At 41.8% G+C, this 22,655-nt stretch overlaps 1 protein-coding gene across 1 annotated transcript in view; it reads right to left on the bottom strand.

The window, feature by feature from the left end:
• Positions 1-17,195, bottom strand: part of LOC145359703 (E3 ubiquitin-protein ligase MARCHF11-like) — an 85,203-nt gene extending 68,008 nt beyond the window's left edge. Inside the window, exon 1 of the mRNA XM_080214475.1 lies at positions 16,809-17,195. Coding sequence (XP_080070601.1) covers positions 16,809-17,195 — 387 coding nt within the window. The remainder of the gene's footprint in view (positions 1-16,808) is intronic.
• Positions 17,196-22,655: the final 5,460 nt, after the last annotated feature.

The raw sequence follows: 22,655 nt of genomic DNA, 5'->3' as shown, positions 1-22,655 counted from the left end.
AGATCCAAAACTGGATGAAATTCCTGCATAGGACTCTTCAGCTGTAGAAGCTCTGTAGTTTGGGCCTCTGCTTTTTCACTGAAAGATGATTTGAATGCATCACCTTGATGGTGAAACTCGACTCAACTGTCGGCTGTAGCTTGTATTCATAGAAGTGAATAAACTCTGAACTTCCTCTATTGGTTTGATCCAACTTGGAGTTAAACATCTCATTCTCCCCAAGAATCTTTCTGCTGATGACAAGCAATTGTAGATGCTTCTCCTCCTGGGTCTGCGTGGGTTTCTCTGGTGCTCCGTTTCCTCCCACAATCCAAAGATGTGCAGGTTAAATGGATTGGTCATGTTGATTTGCCCCTTGGTATCCAAAGATGTGTAAATTAGCTGAATTAGCCATGATAAATGCCCAGAATTATGAGAATAAGGTGGGGGTGGGTGTGGATAAGATGCACTTTTGGAGTGTTGGTGCAGACTTGATTGGCCAAATGGCCTTTTTCTGCACCATAGTGATTCTATGGTTCTATGTCATTGGTGGGTTCAGTTAAATAAGTAGACAAGTCCATCTCTCTCTCATCTTTCTTCTTAAAACAATGATGCTGCTCAAGACAGATCACAGAAGTAAGAGGCATTGGCCTCTTACTACTTTGGCAGTCAAAGACTGTGGTAAGATCAAGGACCTCTTCTTCCAACAGATATTTTGCTTCTGTGATGGCTTCTTTCTGTTGAACTGCATCCGGAAAGAGCCAATCAAAGCCAAGAAACTCCTACCAAATGATCACCATCTTGTATAGTGCCATCTGTTTTCCCTTCTTGTAATCAGTCTTCAAAGAGAAATGAAAGATCTGGAATCTCTTCTTGTGGTTCAATGGATGGTGTAAAGAGTTGCATAATGAATGGATTTCCATCAATCTTTTGTAGAAGATCAAGTCCCAAAACAAGCTGCCATGCTGAGCAAAGAAATTTGCTACTTGTGGAAGATACAAGAATTTCATTAATTTCTTTATCTTCCTGCCTAATGATTGTCGTGAACTTTGAGGTCTGTTCTTGGAGCTTTAAGTTAGGTGGCTGCGATTTTACTTCCAGTTCTGAAGCTAGTCCAATTTGTCTGTTAAGATTGTTTCTGCCCTGTTGTCTAGTTTAAATTTTGTTCTGTATTGTTTAGACTTCCAAATCTACAGACCAGCACTGCTTGCTAGAATCTTTGATTTTGATGATGGAATGCTTTATTTCCTATTTCCAGGATTTCAAAATGATTGGAGGCTGGTTACAGCTTTCTTCCTGTTAACTGTAATTCAGATTTGCAAAATTGTTTAAAACATCCAGGCTTACCACAGTGAAAACATTCAGCTTTCCTTACGAGGCAGTCTTCACAGCAGCGTGGTTTTCAGGTGCCACTTTGGGAACATTTAACATAGGTGGGAGAGTATTCCTCACCTTCTCTCAGTAGCTTTGACTGGCTTTTTCACAAGCCTCTCTTGGACAGAGCTCACAATTTTGGGCTTACATACTGGATCAACGCCTCAAAGTCTCCCTGAAGTACACCCCAATTCATCTGTCAAAGCTCTGGCTACCTTGCAAACTCAAGGTCAAATCCTCTTCAAATTGCAAGAAGTCTAACAGTGTGTTGAGCACACTGACTACTATGCTGTAACAAATTAACTCATGTTTTAAAGTACTGTGGCCAGCAGTTGCAGACAATCAATATAAATCATAATGAATGAATCAATTGATTCACCTGGCTTTTGGCTCATCTGATTGAATCTGGCACATCCAATGGCTCTGTGCTGAAGGATTTAATGAAGGCCCTCATAACATCCTTGTAAGACACCAAGATCTTTTCAATCCCTTGTCACACTAGTACATCATTAGCTATGCTCCAGTTGCATAGAAAAGCACACACACTTGCTGTTTTTCTGTGTTTGTAAGCCTGGAGCTGTGCGATACCTTCCTTCGGAGTTCCCATCATTGTTCTCATTGTGGACCCTCAATGTGTTTGAAAGGAGAGATAGTGGCTATTCAATACCTGGCAATATTGTGCATGGTTCACTGACCTTAGTCAGGTACTTTTCGTTATATAGATTTTCAAACTATTTATTAACTTCACAAAAACCTCATGGTAACCAAATGGTTTTCTAGTTCTGCGTCTTGCACTCTTGCAGATTCTTGGCCATCTGACTGATGTCACATTTACCTCATCATTAACCTCACTGTCTCCTTAACATAACCATTAACCCTTTACACTACGGAACATTCATGGTTAGGAATTGGCCATTTGGAACCCTTGTAGGATTTATTTTCCTTTTTACCATCTGCCAATAGTAACACCTTTGAATGCTTCATTAATGATCATACTGAATGGACAGGCTGTCAATGCTTTGTTTCCCTTCTCTGAAAAATGGCTAAATGGTGCAGGACAAATGTATCAGGTCAGCTTTCCACATGTTATACTTTGATGTGCAGTTTCCATTGCTGTATATCACAATCTGCATGATCAGTGACACAAACCTTTTCCTGCTTCAATGCATCAATGAGTTCTGTATAAATGTTTTCACAGCCACATGAATGTGTGAGGTCAAAAATCTCAATGCTGAGAGAAGCCAGAAAGCCTCAAATTGAATTTTTCTGTCTCACTATTCCAAGCTGGCAATGCCATTGCTTCTGAAATCAAATGCCCTCTGGAAAAGGTCATCTGATACCTAGCAAATTCAGATCCTTGCATTTCTTTGGCTGATATTACATATATTCTCTACAAAGGTTCCAGAGTTGTAAAAATCCATGGCTGTGATGGCCTTCATGCATACTGATGATGCCCTTCAGGATGATGACTATGGCTTGAGGTTTTCTTCAAGATGACAGATGGATTGCACGCATGAACGAGGGTAAGGAGTCCGAAAACAATTGGTGCAATGGAACTGACAGCAGCGTTTATTGAAAAGTACAAGGAAAATTACAAGGTGTAGAAATCCAGTAAAATATTTTTTGGACTTGTAATGCTCAAATCCATGCTCAGATGTCAAGATACTGATAATCCTATCATATATGAGCATAAATTTATGTCTGCACATTAATGTACAAAACAGAAACTTATATGAGCTGCTCTTTAACATAGGGCTGGAAAAATATAAATTAGTGGCTGAGGGTTTTGGCAGACGCATAATTGTAATTAATCAAACACTGAAAATCCATATGTAATAATGTTCCTGTGTAAAAAAAAAATTACTGAATTACTTTCCTCACTCAATATCTGCAGCACACTGCTCAAACAAAATACAACAGAATTCCTGGATAATTATTTTTAAATTGAAAACAATCAGAGCTTATTTTTACTTTAATTTTGGGAAAGTAAATTAATATTTAAAATAGGATTATTTTGTAGGATGTGCTAAGTTTAGTGTACTGTATGTATGGAAATAATGAGAAAACATGAATATGTTACAAATAATGGGAAACTCAAGTGGTTAGAAGTATCATTTGAATCCTTCGAGGCTTACATAAATTGACATGTCTGTTTCATAACATGTGTTGACATGTCCTTTGCTACTTGACTTCCAACTGCAAATTGTTTGTGGCATTCACCACAATGATTACAACTGGCAAGTTTAACTATGCGGCTTTCTGTTATTTGACAAGAAAATATATCTATGCTGAAAATGGTTTCTTATACAGAATGTTGCCCTTCTGTAAAATAGTACATAATTTTTCAACAGAACTATTTATTTCTATCAACCCCATTATAATCATGATCTCGTATCATAATAAAGGTACCAAAACCACACACACTTCAAGTTGCCATGATGTCAATAGCAAAAAACGCCAACACATGCCTAGAAGCTCATCATGCTTCCAAGTTGGCACATAGGGCAGGGCACAAATGCCTCTTTCACATTGCCACAGAGACAAGTGTTGGAAGATTATTAACATTAGACAGGCAGGGAGTCTCACTACCTGCAACCCACAATCTGTTTATTGCCTGTGTATATCTTTTAGATGAGGGAGAGGCCAGGAAATTGCCATTATTAACACCATTTAAACGTATTCTTTTTTAAAGCAGATGGTAAACAGTTGATTTCAAGTATATAGATAGGATTGGAGAATTTTAGCTATGAGAAAACAGTAGCACAGTGGCTGGTGGCACAGTGGTTAGCACTGCTGCCTCAGAGCACCAGGGACTCAGTATTGGGTGACAGTCTGCATGTTCTCTGTGTCTGCGTGGGTTTCCCGTGGATGCACCAGTTTCCTCCTACAGTCCAAAGATGTGTGAGTTAGGTTGATTGGCCATGTTAAATTGCCCCGTAGTGTCAGGGGGATTAGCAGGGTAAATATGTGGGGTTACAGGGATAAGGCTGGGTGAGATTGTTGTCAATGGGCCAAATAGCTGCCTCCCTACACTATGAGGATTCTATGAAAGATTCAACAGGCTGAGGTCACTTTCTCTGGAACAGAGGAGGCTGAAGGGAGGATTAATAGAGGTGTATAAAATTTTGAGGAGCTGAGATACAGTGAATAGAAACGATTAAGTTCTTTGGGCAGAGAGCTCAATAATCAGGAGGTATGAATTTAAAATAATTAGGTGCAGGACTAGACAGGAGTTCAAGAATATTTTTCACCCAGAGGGCAGTGGAAAAACTCACTGCCTGAAAAGACATTTAAAGGCAAGAAACACTTAGGTACACAATTAAAGTACAAACCAATAATTGGAGAGCAGGGTTAAAATGTTTAGTTTTCTTTGCCCCTACAAGCATGATGGGGAACAACCACCTCCCATGTCACAGAATTTTGTTGTTTCTTTGGTTACTGTTTGGCTGCAGAGAGCAGGAAACATTTTTTTTAACAGTACAAAGGACTTGAGAGCTCCACACTGAGCACCCAACTTTTCTGATGCAACAGGCAGTGACAGGAGGAGGTTGAAGTTGCTCACGCATTTTTTGCCCACTGGAAGAGAAATCCTCAAAATAATGGGCTATAGGTAAGTCATGGCTGTGACAAATGGAAATGCTGTTAGGAATGACTGGAAGATGTCACTCATCCCTGTCTGCTTACCTTTGATATGAAACGCTACCCCCGGAGCTCAATTCCATGCAGAAAATATTGAGGCCCTAGTAATACTTCAGGAAGATTGTCACCTTCTTCATGATGCACCATCACTTAACCTACTCCCAGTAAGTACCAGCTGAGAGACTGGCACCTCATTTACTTTAGAAGATAAGCAAGAGAAGTGGTTTGACTGGCGATTCATCAAGCATACTGTGGAGAAGCTACAGAAGGAGAACACAAAAGCGCTTAGATAGTTACATGGATAAAATGGGTACAAAGGGATATGGGCCAAACGTGGGCAATTGGGACTAGCTTAGGGGTTTTAAAACAAAAGGGCAGCTTGACAAGTTGGGCCGAATGGTCTGTTTCCATGTTGTAAACCTCTATGACTCTATAAAAATGGCACAAGAGCTCAGATGCTGTCTTCAAGAGCCCAGACTCCGAAAGAAAGTTGATGGAAAAACACTAGGGAATATTAAATGCACTGGCCTATCTGGCAGTGAGTTTATGCACAATTGCTGAGAGGATGAAACAATCCAACATCAACTTACGTTGGGGCTTTCAGTAAGACTTTCAATTTGATAAAGTCCATCATGGGAGGTTAGTTAGGAAGGTTCAGTCACTAGGGGAGGTAGTAATTGGATTAGACACTGGCTCAATGAAAGAAGCCAGAGAGTAGTTGTGGAGGATTGCTTCTCTGAGTGGAGGCCTGTGGCTAGTGGTGTGCTGCAGGGATCGGTGTTGGGTCCATTGTTGTTTGTCATCTATATCAATGATCTGGATGATGATGTGGTAAATTGGATCAGCAAATTTGTTGATGATACAAAGATTGGAGGTGTAGTGGACAGTGAGGAAGGTTTTCAAAGCTTGCAGAGGGATTTGAACCAACTAGAAAAATGGGCTGAAAAATGGCAAATGGAATTTAACACAGACAAATGTGAGGTATTGCACTTTGGAAGGACAAACCAAAGTAGAACATACAGGGTAAATGGTGGGACTCTGAAGAGTGCCGATGAACACAGGGATCTGGGAATACATGTATAGAATTCCCTAAAAGTGACGTCACAGGTGGACAGGGTTGTAAAGAGTGCTTTTGGTACATTGGCCTTCGTAAACTGGAGTATCGAGTATAAAAATTGGAGTGTTATGGTAAGGTTATATAAGGCATTGGTGAGGCCGAATTTAGAGTATTGTGTACAGTTTTGGTCACCTAGTTACAGGAAAAATGTAAATAAGGTTGAAAGAGTGCAGAGAAGGTTCATGAGGATGTTGCCAGGACTTAAGAAGCTGAGTTACAGAGAGAGATTGAATAGGTTAGGACTTTATTCCCTGGAGCGTAGAAGCATGAGGGGAGATTTGATAAAGGTGTATAAGATTTTGATGGGTATAGATAGAGTGAATGCAAGCAGGGTTTTTCCACTGAGGCTAGGGGAGAAAAAAAAACAGAGGTTAAGGGTGAAAGGAGAAAAGTTTAAAGGGAATATTAGGGGGGGCTTCTTCACGCAGAGATTGGTGGGAGTGTGGAATGAGCTGCCAGATAAAGTGGTAAATGCAGGGTCACTTTTAACATTTAAGGAAAAACTTGGACAGGTACATGGATGCGAGGCGTGTGGAGGAATATGGTCCAAGTGCTGGTCAGTGGGACTAGGCAAAAAATGGTTCGGCAGTCAAGGAGGGCCAAAAGGCCTATTTCTGAGCTGTAAATTTTCTATGGTTCTAAGACATGGAGACCAAGCTATCAGCGATGATGAGACATATAAGTGAGGCCCATCGCATTGCCACCTCTTGTGACAACTTTGACTGCTTCCATGACAGCTCATGCTACCCTCATCACTAATCTGCAACACAGGGCCAAAGGCCACCTGATTTCAGATATCCAGCAACCTCTCTACACCTGCTTCCTGGCTGCTCCATAAACTTAGCTAAATAGTGTCCTGCACTTTGAGTTCAAATCAAAATTCTCAGTGTCTCTTGTCTTGTCTCATAATTAAAGCTTTTCATCATGGTACCATATTGTGTATCTTTTTAATGATAATATCATTCCGAATATGAGATGCTCCATTGAACAGAATACTCTTCCTGAGATCTCATTAAAGATTCTATTGATTTAGTAACCTTTTGGCTTTAATACTCTTGGGTATCTATTTATAAAACGTAGCATCCCATAAGGTTTACAATTTAAGGTATATGCTCAGCTTGATGCATGATGCTAGAAGGAGGGCATCAGATTTTTGGGGCACTGAACCAGTTCTAGAGCAAGAGGCACCTATTTAAAAGGATTGGCTTGCACCTCAGCAGAACTGGGACCAATGGCCTTGCACTGAGGTTCACTTGTGTGGTTGGAATAGTTTAAACTAAATATATCAAATAGAAAAGAGGGATAAGGTGCATAAAGGATTGAGAGAAGGAAATGGTGTAATAGACAGGGGCAGCTTAAGAAGAATAATGAGGAAAACAAGGACAGATTTAGAATGCATGCATATAAGCAACAAAGCATGATGAATAATGTTGGTAAGCTATACGCACAAATAGCCGCGTGCGAATATAATTGAATGCAATAATAGAAATGTGGCTCAAAATGGTGAGGATTGGTGCTTAGTGTGGAGCGATACAAAAAGGTTCCGTAAAGATAGGGAAAAGAAAAAGGTGTGGTAGCAGTACTAATTAGAGAAAACATTGTAGAGTTAGACAGGATGTCCACAAAGGGACAAGAGCAGCATAATTTGGTTAGGGTTCAGAAGCAGAAAAGGAATGACCACACTACTTGGAGTATTCTATGGACCTACAAATAGTGAGAGATAGAAGAAAGTGCAAGAACTATGGGAACTTAAATTACCTCGATAATGATCGGCATAATCTGACAAATGATAGAGTAAGGAAGCATTTCTGAATTGCATCCTGGAGAACTTCCTTGACAACTTCCTCAATCCAACTACAAAGGAGGCATTGCTGGATCTGAACTGGGAAAAAATGGAGGGCCATGTGGACCAAATGTTTGTGGGGAAACACTTGGGTAAGAATGAGTATTAAAACTTCTAAACTGGAAGTGGACTAACTTCAATGGGATGAGAAAGGATCTAGTCACAGTAAAATGGAACTGGCAGGAAAAATGGTAACAGAAGACGTTTATAAACAAGGTTGGTACATTTCAGCAAGGACAACAAGTAGGGGAACCAAAACCAGGCGTCTTTGGACATTGAGAATATTTGGGAAAAGGTGTGTGATACACAATATTTCAAGTAAAATCCAAGCCAAATTAAGAGGGAAAATGAAGAGAAAAATAAGACTGGCAAACAGAGAATATGAGAATAGAGTAGCAGTTACATGCCTACATAAAAGGGAACCCAAATACTAAGCATATAGTAAGAGGAAAGTGGAGCCTATTTGGGACAAAGGAAGTTAAAATATGCACATGACTTACATGTGACTCCAGAGCCACAGCAATGTGGTTGTCTTTAAATGCTCTCAGGGATGGGCAATAAATGCTGGTCCAGCCAGTGACACCCACATCCCATGGACAAACAAAAAAAAATCACCAGACAAGGCTGAAATTCAGAATTAGTACTTTGTATCTGTGTGTACTAAGGAAGAAAATGCTAAAGCAAAAATTACAGAGATAATAGATGGATGGAAAACTGATGGCGGATCTACTAGAAAGACTCACTATGCTTAGGAATGGAAAAGTCTTCCGATCCAGGTGACTTGCATTCGAGGTTGTTGAAAGAAGTTGCAGTGCAGATACTGAAATGCCTGATGTTCCAATCTTCCCCAGATGTGGGGTGTCAGAGAATTGGAGAGTGGTAAACGTCCTTACCCTTATACGCTTATTCAAAAACGTTATAAGGTAGTAACTATAGGCCAGTCACTTTGCCAGCTGAAGTGGATAAGGTTTTAGAAATAATAATCAGGCAATCAGTTCTTAAGAGTGCCAGCATGAATTTGTAAAATGTAGTTCCTGCTTAATAATCTAATTGAAATTTTTGTTGATGCAGCAAAGAGATTGGTGAACGTAATGCTATGGATTACATAGGATTATATAGGATATAAGAAACATAGCAATGGATTACATGGCATGCTGTTTATATAGACCTAACATTTCCAACATCGTCCTCATAAATCTTCTTTGCACTCTCTCTACTCTAAATACTTTTCACAATCTAGCTTCTAGAACTGGATTCAGATTTGAAACATTAGCTGTATTCTCCATCCACAGATGCTGTCAGACCTGCTGAGATTTTCCAAGCAGTTTCCGTTTTTGCTTCTGAATTACTAGTTCAGTAACATTACCACTACACCACCACCACCCGCAAATAACTTGTATATTTTTGTGTCTGTTCCTTCCCAAAACACATTATGGATTCAAGGCATTTTTTTTTAAATCGATGGATGGGATTCTCTGGCTTCCCCAGAAACTTTTCTCATAGTGGGAGGTGGTACGCTGTTGGCCAGAGGAGGATGTACCATTGGCAGGACTAGAAGAGCCCACTGGCTTGAAAAGCCTGAAAGTTCTAGCCTATGTGTCAAAATATTCTTAAGTCTACCAGACAAACACATAGCAGCTTTAATTCACTCATCTATTTCTCAGTATTAACATCATCCCATGAAATGGCCTCTGGAAGCTTACTTACTAAGAAAAATAGACTGACATATCTATAAATATCTAAGAATTTATAATTTCCTCCTTGGCTTCTCTTAACATGGGGGGGAGGGGGGGGGGTGCGTGGTGTGCAATGAGGGCCCAGTCTGTTTTAAGAGAATCTTTTTTTTTTGAGTGTCATTTCCATATCTATGGCTATTTTTTCTAATTGTTACACCTCCTCAACTTGAACATCTTCAATCACAATATCGTTGATGGAGAACTTACTGAAGTACCCATTTAGTGTGTTTATCATTTTTCTATTCTCTACAGGAAAATGTCCTTTAATATTGCTGAAAGTATAAACATAATTTCATCTTGCACATCAGGCCAACTGCAAGAATGCCAAATTTCAAACAATCATGAGTTTATACTGCAGGAGAAAAGGAGTGCTGATTGGTTGGCAAGTCAACTCTGGATGCTTGTGAATAATTTTAAAAAGGTGTGAAGATTGAATATTTTCCTTATTTGTGGAGAATGAATGCCAGCCACATGAATGTATGCTGCATCCAGCAAGCATAAATGAGCCATATTACTGGCTGAATTGATCATCTTAAACTGATTGATAATTTAGTTATCAGTACACACAGAATTGTTCAACCACTACTACCCAATTGCAGAATTGCATCTAACAGTAGCATTTTGATTTGAGTTTTACAAGTGCAGACTAGTTGAGTATGGTTATACTCTGTTTATTATGAACAGCTGGAGGAACATATTGCTTAACTGATCAGCTAATTGGGACCTATGGTCTATGTATCTGGCGTCACACTGACAGGCCTGTGGAAGCTTGCCATCATGTGGAGATGCCGACTTTGGACTGGAGTAAACACAATAAGAAGTCTCACAACACTAGGTTAAAACCCAACAGGTTTATTTGGTAGCAAATGCCACTAGCTTTCGGGGCTTTGCCCCTTCGTCAGGTGAGTAGAGCGTTCTGATCACAAAAAGAGCATAAAAAGGCACACATTCAGTTTACAGAATACTGATTAGAATGTGAGTCTTTACAGCTATTAAAGTGTTAAAGGTGCAGACAATGTGAGTGAAGACAGCATTAAGCATAGGTTAAAGAGCTATGTATTATCTCCAGATAGGAAAGTAAGCGAGATGTTGCAAGCCCAGGCAAGTGATGGGGGTTACAAACAGTGTGATATGAACTCTCTACCTCAGCAATATTCGCTGCCAGGTGTATCTAGAGAGAGAACATGCAGTGTCCATGGGCACCATTGAGGCCTTCCACACCCATTGGGCACCACAGGGACTGGAATGTGTTATTGACCCTTTTAATCACCTTTAGATTTGATGTTTTAAGTTTTATTTATGCATTGTTTTTGCTTTGGGTGGTTTCCCCTTTAAGGGGATACCCTTCTAGCTTTGTCCTTTAGTTTGTTTTATTTAGTTTAATTGATTTATCAAAAAGAATAGCATCACACTGACAGACTCACAAATTGGCCAAAGGCCACCACTTTCAGACCTGAAAAGTGTCAAGCTTACCTCAAATTACCTAGGAAAAACAATTTGAACAAAAGCTATTTCACATTGTTACAATTCAGTGACAACAAGAATGGTTTTTTTTCCACTAATATGATGCTTCCATCAAATCAAAAAGATATTCTGTCTACCATGTGATTTTTAATGTTGGTGCGATGCCAGCTACATAGGCCACATTTCCCAAATAACCGAACAACATGTTCCTCCGGATGTTCGTAATAGGCTGAGTATAGACTATTCTCAACCAACCCATGTTTGTAAATTCCAAACAAAATGCTTCCTGATAAATGTCATTCTGTGATTCAACACTTGTTCAGTGTGCCACTAATGTAAGATAATCAGTAACATAGCTCACTTATATACACTGCTTACGTAGATTGGGACTTTTTTCACGAGTGTAGGAGGCTTACAGAAATCTATAAAATAATGAGGGGCATAGATCAGCTAGATAGTCAATATTTTTTTCCCAGAGGTAGGGGAGTCGAAAATTAGAGGAATAGGTTTAAGGTGAGAGGGGAGAAATACAAAAGGGTCCAGAGGGGTAATTTTTTTTCACACAGAGGGTGGTGAGTGTCTGGAACAAGTTGCCAAAGATAGTAGTTGAGGCAGGTATAATTTTGACTTTTAAAAAGCGTTTAGACAGTTACATGGGTAAGACAGGTACAGTGGAATATGGGCCAAATGCAGGCAATTGGGACTAGCCTAGGAGTTAAAAAAAGGGTGACATGAACAATTTAGGCTGAAGGGCCTGTTTCCATGCTGTAAACCCTACGAGTCTATGGCATACATTCACATGCCATGACATCCATCCTTCATTATGAAGTGCTTTTGAAAGGTTAATCAATTTCATCCTCCCGGACTACCAGTTTGCCTACCGCCACAATAGGCCCAATGCAAATGCCATTTCCCTAGCCCTGGAACACCTAGATAACAAGGACACCTATGTCAGACTCCTATTTATTGACTACAGCTCAGCCTTCAACAGTATTATTCCTACGAAACTCATCTCCAAACTCTGTGGCCTGAGCATCGGCACCTCCCTCGGCGACTGGATCCTGAATTTCCTAACTCACAGACCACAATCAGTAAGGCTAGGCAACAACTCCTCTAGATCATGCTCAACATCGATGCCCCACTCCTTATACGCCTATGACTGTGCAGCCAAATTCCCCTCCAATTTTCAAGTTTGCTGACAACACCACCATAGTGGATCAGATCTCAAACAATGACGAGACAAAGTACAGAAATGAGATAGAGAATTTGGTGAACTGGTGCGGCAACAATAATCTCTCCCACAATGTCAACAAAATGAAGGAGATTGTCATCAACTTCAGGAAGCATAAAGGAGAACATGCCCCTGTTTATATCAATGGGGACAAAACAGAAAGGGTCGAGAGCTTCAAGATTTTAGGCATCCAGATCACCAACAACCTGTCCTGGTATCCCCATGCTGACACTATAGTTAAGAAAGCCCATTATTGCCTCTCAAAAGACGAAGGAAATTTGGCATGTCAGCTACGATTCTCTCCAGCTTTTACAGATGCACCACAGAAAGCATTCTTTCTGGTTGTATCACAGCCTGGTATGGCTTCTGCCCTGCCCAAGACCGCAAGGAACTACAAAAGGTCATGAATGTAACCCAATCCATCATGCAAACCAGTCTCCCATCCACTGACTCTGTCTGCCTCAGCAAAGGACCCACACACTCTGGACATTCTCTCTTCCACCTTCTTCCTTTGGGAAAAAGATACAAAAGTCTGAAGTCACGTCCCAACTGACTCAAGAACAGCTTCTTCCCTGCTGCTGTCAGACTTTTGAATGGACTTACCTTGCATTAAGTTGATCTTTCGCTACACCCTAGCTATGACTGTAACACTACGTTCTGCACTCTCTCTGTTAATGGTATGTTTTATCTGTATAGCTTGCAAGAAATAATACTTCTCACTGGATGTTAATATGTGACAATAATAAATCAAATCAAATATTCAGGGACTATTCTTTGCAAACAAATGGAATTTGTTCAAACCTTGTGTTTTTTGGATTACCTAAAGGCATGAAGAGTCTATAATTTCCCATTCTTTCTCCATGGCAACACTCAGCTAATCAGAGTCAACATGCCAACCAATCAGCTCCCCTTTCACCCTATGAAATAAATCTGTGTGGCATTGAAATTCGGCATTCTGGTGTTGTCCAGATGAGTACAAGATTACAAACGCACACAGGCAACATGTCTCTCTTTTCAGCAATATTCACGTTGAAGATACCAAGTGAAGATTTCCTTCATTGACCATGATGATTCCTACCCTTTCTTCAACTATCCTTTACCTTTTATGGTATTTCTAAAATCCTTTATTCTAAGTTATCCAGTATTTTTTTAGCCAAATTTTATTTTTGCATACTTTCCCTCTACATTTTCTTTATTGGCTAATTTTCTTCAGCATTATGTATTCTGTATTTGTCTCATTCCTCATTTTTATTTCAAATATTGCTGTTCATCCAAAGAATCCCAGATTTTGCAAGACCAAGTTTACTTCTCATACAGATGTGTCTAGTTTCTGCCCTAATTCAACATTTCCTATTGTTAGTGTGCAATCTTTCACATCAGTGATTTTTTTATTTTCAGTAAAATTATTTCCCAGTATATTCTGTATCTTTGTTTGACTGCTCCCTCCTAATGTTTATATTGAAAAATGATGTTACCATAGCTACCTCCTAGATAGCTCACTACCCATACATTATCTATATTCCCCATTTATTACTTAGAACAAGATGCAGAATTGTCATTCTTGGATTAACGCATGCTGACTCAACCCTGCCCTTTAATGTGACTTTGTAACCCTTACTTTATCCTACTTTCAGTTAATTATTGTCACTTATTATCGTATCCTTGCTATTCTTGTTTTTTCTTCAGGACTTACTCAATTAATGGTGGGCTCTGGGGAGAGTTATAGAACAAAGAGATCTAGAGGTACAGTCTCATAGCTCCTTGAAAGTGGAGTCACAGATAGACAATGGTGAAGGCGGCATTTGGCACGCTTGGTTTCATTGGTCAAAACATTGAATACAGGAATTAGGATGTCTTATTTAAGTTGTATGAGGCCACACTCGGAATATTGTGTACACCCTATTATAGAAAGGATATTATTAAATTAGAAAGAGTACAGAAAAGATTTACTAGGATGCTATCTGGACTTGATGGTTCAAGTTATGAGAGATTGGGTAGACTAGGACTTCTTTCCCTGGAGGCTTAGGAGTGGTCTTATAGAGGTCTATAAAATAATGAGGGGCATAGATAAGTCAACTTCTCTTCCCAAAGGTAGGGAAGTCTAAAACTAGAAGGCATAGGTTTAAGGTGAGGGGAAGAGATTCAAAAGGGTCCAGAGGGGCAATTTTTTTACATAGAGGGTGGTAAGTGTTTGGAATGAGCTGCTAGAGATAACATATTGGGCATGGATGGATATAGAAGAATATGGGTCAAATGCGGGCTTAATGGTAAAAACTGGACAACATCGACAAGTTGCTGTAAACCTCTACAACTCTTTCATCCGTGATCTACAATAGGCTCTGAATATTCCCGAACTGTAATCAAATAGCTTTTGCATTATCTCATAGAACAAAGAACAACACAGCACAGGAAACAGGCCCTTCGGCCCAACAAGTCCACGCTGCTATTTTAACACTGTGAGTCTCTTCACCCATGACCCTTGACTATGCTAATGGCATTTCCACATTGAGGGAAGACTAATTTAGGGACAATTTGTGACACCAATCAGCCTAACAGCACATCTTTGGGGTGTGGGAGGAAACCGGAGCACCCAGAGAAAACCCACGCAAGCACGGGGAGAATGCGCAAACTCCCGCAGACACTGGCCCAAATCCATGTATCTGCACAGCAAACAGTAATAGTCACTGAGCTGTCGTGTTGCCCAGCATCTGGTCCAGTTTAAGCGTACACTAACAACGTGAAGTACTAGGCTATTCTCGAAACAACCAAGAGCAGCCCTCGTACGACCCATCGCGGGTATGCCCCTTGTTGGACAACAAGGCAGACCAAAGCACCTGTGGATTAAAAGAGAAAAGCATCAGTATCATCCACATCTTTATACGCACATTCAAGGGAATCCCCAAGTGAAACAAGTGAGCCAGAAAATATGTTGGAAGGTCCATAGGAATCAATTGATTCCCAGGGACGTCCCAAGGCTCCTGAACCTTAATTAAAACAGTCTCCTATATCCCTCCATCTCCATCCCGCTCATGTGCCTATCTAAGTAACTCTTAAACAACTCCAGCGTGCCTGCCTCCCCCACCTTGCTTGGCAGAGCATTCCATACCCCCACTACCCTCTGTGTGAAAAACCTCCCTCTAACATGCGAATTATACCTCGCCCCCCTCACCCTTAGCTCATGGCCCCTCATAATGTGCGTTTCCAACCTAGGAAAAAGCTTCCCACTGTTTACTCTATCTATACCCTTCATAATCTTATATACCTCATGTTCTGGTGTTGTGCTGGATTCTGTTTTGATTAACACTGTTATCCTGTCTTCCTTTTCTTCTCTATTCTATGATTTCTTAATATTTAGTAAAGAGGAATTTTCTGCACCTGGTTTAGCCTGTGCTTGGACGATGTCTTTCTTGATGCTATTACAGCATGCCCAGCCTGTTATGCTCTAAAACAAACTGAGCGATACAACAAAAGCTTAAGCAAATTTTTAGGTAAATATGAGCTTGGAGAAAAATTCTGGCTGGAGACATGGATATTTGTTAGATAATTCTGTTTACAAAAACAATTCCTTTTTGACGAAAAAAACTGAAATGCATTGTTAACGCTCCACAATGCCATCCCAACATCTGGATTGTGTGCTTTCAATGAGGCAATTATGGAGTTTATGCCACACTGAGCAAATAATTTCTGGTGTTTTCAAAGAGTAAAGTTCTTAAATTACTCACATCTAAAGTGCAAATGAACTATTAAGTCACTCAGGAATTGAATTATCCCAAATATCCGCGTTGTCACTGATAAAATACTATAAGTTCCTTGTCGATTTTAACAAGTACAGAATGAGCACAAACCTGAAAATATATCATTGTATTGAATTTTAATTGTAAAACCCGAAGATGCGACTTGAGGATGGGTTTTCCCATTGCTTTTAAATAATCATGCTCCATTATTGCAATAACATGCATATTTTCTAAATGGATCTATTAACTGTGTATTGTTTTAGTTACCTGAAAGGTGAAGAGTAGAATTTTGAAAATGGCATTAAAATCGCAAATGTTTTGTTCTGATGGAAAGATTAATTTACTCAGTGTACCGATCCCTTCCACCCTTTTATTAATAGAAATGGCGCTATCAAGTGAGTGATGGGTCAGCATACTCTGCTGGCACACGGAGCAGCATCAATGAACTGCGAGAGAAAATATAACGGTGGCGCTGACCAGGGTGCTGAAAGTAACTGAACTGTATGTCTCCAAGTCCAGACACCCAGCCAATCTGTAATGTGCATCACAGCAAATGATCCAATTCCAAAGCTGTAATAGCATGTTTCCTTGAGGAATTAAGAGGAGATATGATGGTGTGACTAGGCATGATTTTGGACAGCTTTGGTATTGAAGATGGAGAGTTCAGTGTGTGTTCACAGGTTTCTCTTACCTGCTCTGAGCCCTGGAAGCAGATTCTGCAGGTGGGGGTGATGCCTCCATTGCGAAAGCTGCTGCTGCTGCTACACAGAGATTCGGCATCATTGGAGCAGGAGAGAGGGCCGCTCTGGTAGCCTTCCTGTTCGGGGGGCCGCTTCTGCTGTCTGGCCGGGCTGCAGCCCTTCCTATCCTCGGCTCTGGCCCAGATCAGCCTGTCTCTCTCGCCGCCCTCCGCCTCCTCCTCCCGGCCTCTCCTCTGACCGGCCGCCAGCGAGCCTCCGCCCAGAGCGCCCCCGTCTGGCGTTCCGCCGCCGCTGTCAGCCGGGGCCCCGTTGGTGTCGCCGCCGCTGGCGCTCTCCCTCAGCCCGTCCTGGCGCGGCAGCAGCTGCCGCTCGCTCATAGTGCGGGGGAAGGCAGGGGAGAGGGAGAGACGGCGGCTCTGACCGGGGGAGGGGGGGGAGAGGAGGGAGACTGGGGGAGGTGTGTGGACAGGAGGAGATGGAGGGGGAAGGGTTTACAATGTTGAGGGGAATGGAGCGAATATTTGAATGGACATGGCGGGGCTGGGGAGAGGCACTGAGGGTTCGGCCACACACTCACTCACAGGCTGCAGCCGTTTGCAAGGCGGCGGTTCAGTTCACCGGGAAACACCCGATTCAGATCATCACAGCTCTGGAAGGCTGAATGGGAGACTCGGCGCCGCCCGCGATCTCGAACCTGCAAACTCCCTCAGGCCGGCCGGCTGCGAACCATTGTGTCCTCATAAAGCCGCCCTCACAGCCAACCTTCCAACTGGCACATCCCACACAGCAGCATTGCTCTCTCTGTCACCCAGCCAGGGGATGGCGGCGATCATTCATTCATTTCCCTTTCGTTTCTGCTCCTTCATCCTCCGCTTCCCCACTGCCAGCAGCATACTGACAGAGACTACACCAACATCAGGAACCGTTAGGGCACGAGTGGAGTTAATGCGAGAACATATTCCATTTGATACATGACACATTCTTTCTAAGGCATCAATACAGGGGGTTGTTTCCTTCATGAATTGGGATGGTTATCAATCCTGAGGAACTAGAGAACGTTTTTTTCTATTTCAGTATTAAATGCTCGCGTGGCGGAGCATTTTCCTTTTTCTCTGCTCCAGCATTGTGCCTCAGCCCCAGCCTGACAATATTCCCTCCACTGCGTGAGGTTTGTGAGTAACTTTACCAGCAGCACTAAATTGGAATGAAATCCAACTAGCTTGCCCGCTGCAACACCAAAAAGGAATATTCTGTACAACACCAAAATTAAGGAATTTAAAGGATTTTTTAAACCACAGTAATTGATATTTACATAACATCATTAACAGAAAAAAATACTACACGGAAGCATAATCACAAACTTCCACAAGAAAGGGGATATTTGGAAGGATGACTTCAAGGTTAGTCAAAGATCTGGGTTTAAGCAGGATCCTAAAGGAGGAGAGGCTTAAGAATGAAAATTCGAAGCTTAGGGCCTAAATGTTTAATGACTGGATTTTGGAAAGTGCAAAAGGCCAGAGTCTGAATTCGCAGAGAATTAAGGCTGTCAGAGATTACAAAGGTAAGTAGGAGAAAGCCATGAAGCTATTTCAATATGAGGATGAGAATTTTAAATTGAGTACTGTGTGCAGTTCTGGTCGCCTCACTACAGGAAGGATGTAGAAGCTATTGAGAGGGTGCAGAGGAGATTTACAAGGATGTTGCCTGGATTGGGAGGCATGCCTTATGAAGATAGGTTGAGGGAGCTAGGTCTCTTCTCCCTGGAGAGATGGAGATTGAGAGGCAACCTGATAGAGGTTTATGAAATGTTGAGAGGTAGAGGTAGGGTGGATTCTCGGAGGCTATTTCCCAGGACTGAAATGGTCACTATGAGAGGACACAGGTTTAAGGTGCTGGGGAGCAGGTACAGAGGAGATGGCAGGGGTAAGTTTTTCACTCAGAGGGTGGTGAGTGAGTGGAATCGGCTGCTGTCGGTGGTGGTAGAGGCAAACTCTTTTAAAAGACTTCTGAATGAGTACATGGGATTTAATGGGATTGAGAGTTATAGATAGTTCTATGGCCTGGTAGGTATGGATGTGATCGGTGCAACTTGTGGGCCGAAGGGCCTGTTTCTGCTGTAGTGTTCTATGTTCTATGAACGTGTTGAGAGGCCTCCCTCCACAGATAACTGCCAAGCTGCTGGGTATATCCAGCATTTTCTGTTTTCATTTCAAATTTCCAGCATTTGCAGTATTTTAGTTTTGTTTCAGTAATAATTAAAAAACATTTTAAGGGTGAGACGACTTTTGTTTTCTCAGCAACGAGCCTAAAGTAAAGGAAAATAGATGAAGATTGGAGTAAGCAATTATGAAGCAAGCATAGGGAAGGATAAAAGGTTTGAGTTGGTCATTCAATGGACAAGTTGGAATAGTGGTGATGAAAACGGGAGTTTGGCTGGAAAGGAAATGGAGAGTGGGAAGGTGAAAGCATAGGGAACATGAATGAGTGGAATTTGAGGCACTCAATGTGTAATGTATAATTAATAATTACTTTGATTTGACTGCTCAATTAAAATGCTCATAATCAATTCCATTACTTTATATTGATAGAAGTTGAATTAATGCCTGCTACTGCTTTTTGCCCCCTAATTTGTCACTTTCTTTGAAGGGCAACAGAATTGTCTTTCATGTGATTGTCAGTACCTCATAAAGCTTTGTTTCTCCCAACATTCTTTAAATAAATAATATTTATTGCTGAAAAAGAGATACATTATGAAAGCTTTTCATCTTGTACTCATCAGGCAGAGGGACCAATGAGTGTGCTAATTTGTTGACAAGTGAATTCTGGGAGTGGTTTTACAAGGAGAATACAGCACAGCAGCATGGGGTGGCACAGTGGTTAGCACTGCTGCCTCACAGCATCAGGGACCCAGGTTTGATTCCCAGTTTGGGTTACTATCTGTGCCGAGTCTGCACGTTCTCTCCGTGTCTGTGTGGGCTTCCTTTGGGTGCTCCGGGTTCCTCCCATAGTCCAAAAGATGTGATGGTTAAGTGCATTGGCTCTGCTAAATTCTCCCTCAGTGTACCTGAAAAGGTGCCGGAGTGTGGCAACTAGGGAATTTTCATAGCAAACTTAAAAGCAGAAAATAGTTAACTGCCTAACTTTTGTTTCAAATTGAAACCAGACAGGTATGATTGGTCAAAGCATTGCCATGAGGCGTGAGTCAGGAAATGGCAGTCTCCCAATCTTTTGTTTGGTTGTAAAAAGTTAATTTGTAGATATGCTCCTTCCTGCAAAGGAAATGTAAGTGAAATTACAGGGCTTAAGTAAGCCACATTGCAAGTCCAATTGAGAATCCTAAATTGGTTTCCAGTCCAACAATTAGCACAATCAGCATTGTGATACTGCAATAATCCCACTCTTAGTCATCTTTTGGGAGAGGAGTAAGTTTTGTGCTGGTCCTGGGGGTGGGGGGTGCGGTGTGTACTAAACATGCACCATTTTGAAAGCGGGGAGGTGGGGCTAAACATGCACCATTTTGAAAGGTTGGGGTGCTAAATTTGAAAGGGTTGGGTGCCACAATCTTACAGTGCACTGTAAGACCACCTCCTCCCCCCAAGGACATCAGGACCCCGCCCCCCTCCCAATCATTGGTTGAATGTTTCCACACAAGCACCCTCCCTGACAGTTTGTTGGTATTGGAGCCCTCACAATATGTCCCACTTCATGACCCCGACACTCCCCTACTCCCATCATAGTTTCCTCTTCATAGCCCTATTCATAACCCCAATGCATCCATGTGACTTTCAGCTGGAGAGGTGGAAACATTTTGGGAGGGGGAGACGATTGCGTGCCAAACTCGCTAATAAAATTGAAATCCAGTCAGTCTCATGCTAATCAGCCTCATACTAGCAGAAAGGGACCAGAATGATCACAAACCATTTGGTGTCAGGTGCAAAACCAATTTTTAGGCTTACATGCTGTTTTGCAGGATTGGCATGATCCACACCAGGCACAGTGAGGTTGGAAAATCACCCTTTACTTTACTTGTCTGATAGACAGAACATCATTTTGGCTTGACTGCAGCATATTGAAGAATGCTACTTGTGTTGCTACTGCATAGTAAGAGCATGCAACAACTAGCTTCATATTTTGCTCAAATTTTGCAATACTGTAACAATGAGTCAACCTGCCTGATTTGAATTTGAAACAAAAGCTTAGCAGTTAACTTTTAACTGTTCACTGCTACATTCTCCATGGCAATACCACAACCAATTAGAGTCAACTTGCCAACCAATCAGCACTCTCTTCCCATATGATATATATTGTTCACATTATTGTGGGTTTATTTTGTACAGCTATCTTGATGAGTGCAAGTGTTGGAACTCGAAAGATATTCAGACACGCCATTTGTAGGTGATGGATCCTTTATTGCCTTCTTATCGATAAGGAGAGAACTGAAGAATTCCTAAGGCTTCTTCAGCCTGCTCTGCTTAATTGTGTACAGTAAGCCTTTTTATAGGGCAATTCTTTCAACTTCTACTAAAGGTAATTGTTTCTAATTGTCAAATAGGAGGCAGAGAGTGGGGGTCAATGGGTGCTATTCGGGTTGGCAGTTGGTGACTAGTGGGGTGCCCCAGGGGTCGGTGCTGGGGCCTCAGCTATTTACCATTTATATAGATGATCTGGAGGAGGGAACCGAGTGCAGGGTGTCGAAATTTGCTGATGACACCAAGATTGGGGGAAAGGCAAATTGTGCGGAGGGTGTGGAGAGTCTGCAGAAGGATCTAGATAGGCTGGGCGAATGGGCCAGGAAATGGCAAATGGAATTTAATGTTGGCAAGTGTGAGGTGGTCCACTTTGGTAGGAAGAATGGTAGGAAGGACTATTACTTACGTGGCGAAAAACTGCAGCAGGCGACGGTGCAGAGGGACCTCGGGGTCCTTGTGCATGAGTCGCAAAAACCCAGCTTGCAGGTGCAGCAGGTGGTCAGGAAGGCGAATGGGATGCTGGCCTTCATAGCGAGGGGGATTGAATATAAAAGTAGGGAGGTCTTGCTGCAGCTGTATAGGGCATTGGTGAGGCCGCAGCTGGAGTACTGTGTGCAGTTTTGGGCGCCGCATCTGCGCAAGGATGTTTTGGCCCTGGAGGGAGTGCAGAGGAGGTTTACTAGGCTGATACCGGAGTTGAGGGGATTGAGCTATGAGGAGAGGCTGAATAAACTAGGCTTGTACTCGTTAGAGTTTAGAAGAATGAGGGGAGATCTCATTGAGACGTATAAGATGATGAATGGGATGGATAGGATAGAGGTGGAGAGACTCTTCCCGCTCAAAAAAGACAGTAGGACTAGGGGGCACAGCCTCAAGATAAAGGGGAGGCGGTTTAGAACGGAGTTGAGGAGGAACTTCTTCACTCAAAGGGTGGTGAATCTCTGGAATTCTCTGCCCGTTGAAGTGGTGGAGGCTGCCTCGCTAAATATTTTTAAGAAGCGGGTTGATGGGTTCTTGATAAGAGAGGGGATTAAGGGTTATGGGGAGAGGGCGGGAAAGTGGAACTGAGCCACGACAGATCAGCCATGATCTTATTGAATGGTGGGGCAGGCTCGAAGGGCTAGATGGCCTACTCCTGCTCCTATTTCTTATGTTCTTATGTTCTAGTCATGCATGCTGGTAAATTATTTCTATATGATACAAAAATGTAGGCCCAAGACAAAAGCTGTTTAATCACCCCCCCCCCCCATTGGTAATGTCATAATCTTTAGTGGTGGACAGATGGAATTTCTGTCCAGACAATAGTTACTTAATTATATCTTTATAACAGTTTTGGTGCTGTTAGCAAGGACATTCAGCTGTATCTTG

Source organism: Carcharhinus amblyrhynchos, chromosome 2 (genome assembly GCF_965287045.1).
Source record: "Carcharhinus amblyrhynchos chromosome 2, sCarAmb.v2.hapA, whole genome shotgun sequence".
Classification (NCBI taxonomy): Eukaryota; Metazoa; Chordata; class Chondrichthyes; order Carcharhiniformes; family Carcharhinidae; genus Carcharhinus; species Carcharhinus amblyrhynchos.
This window is presented reverse-complemented; position numbering and strand designations above follow the sequence as displayed.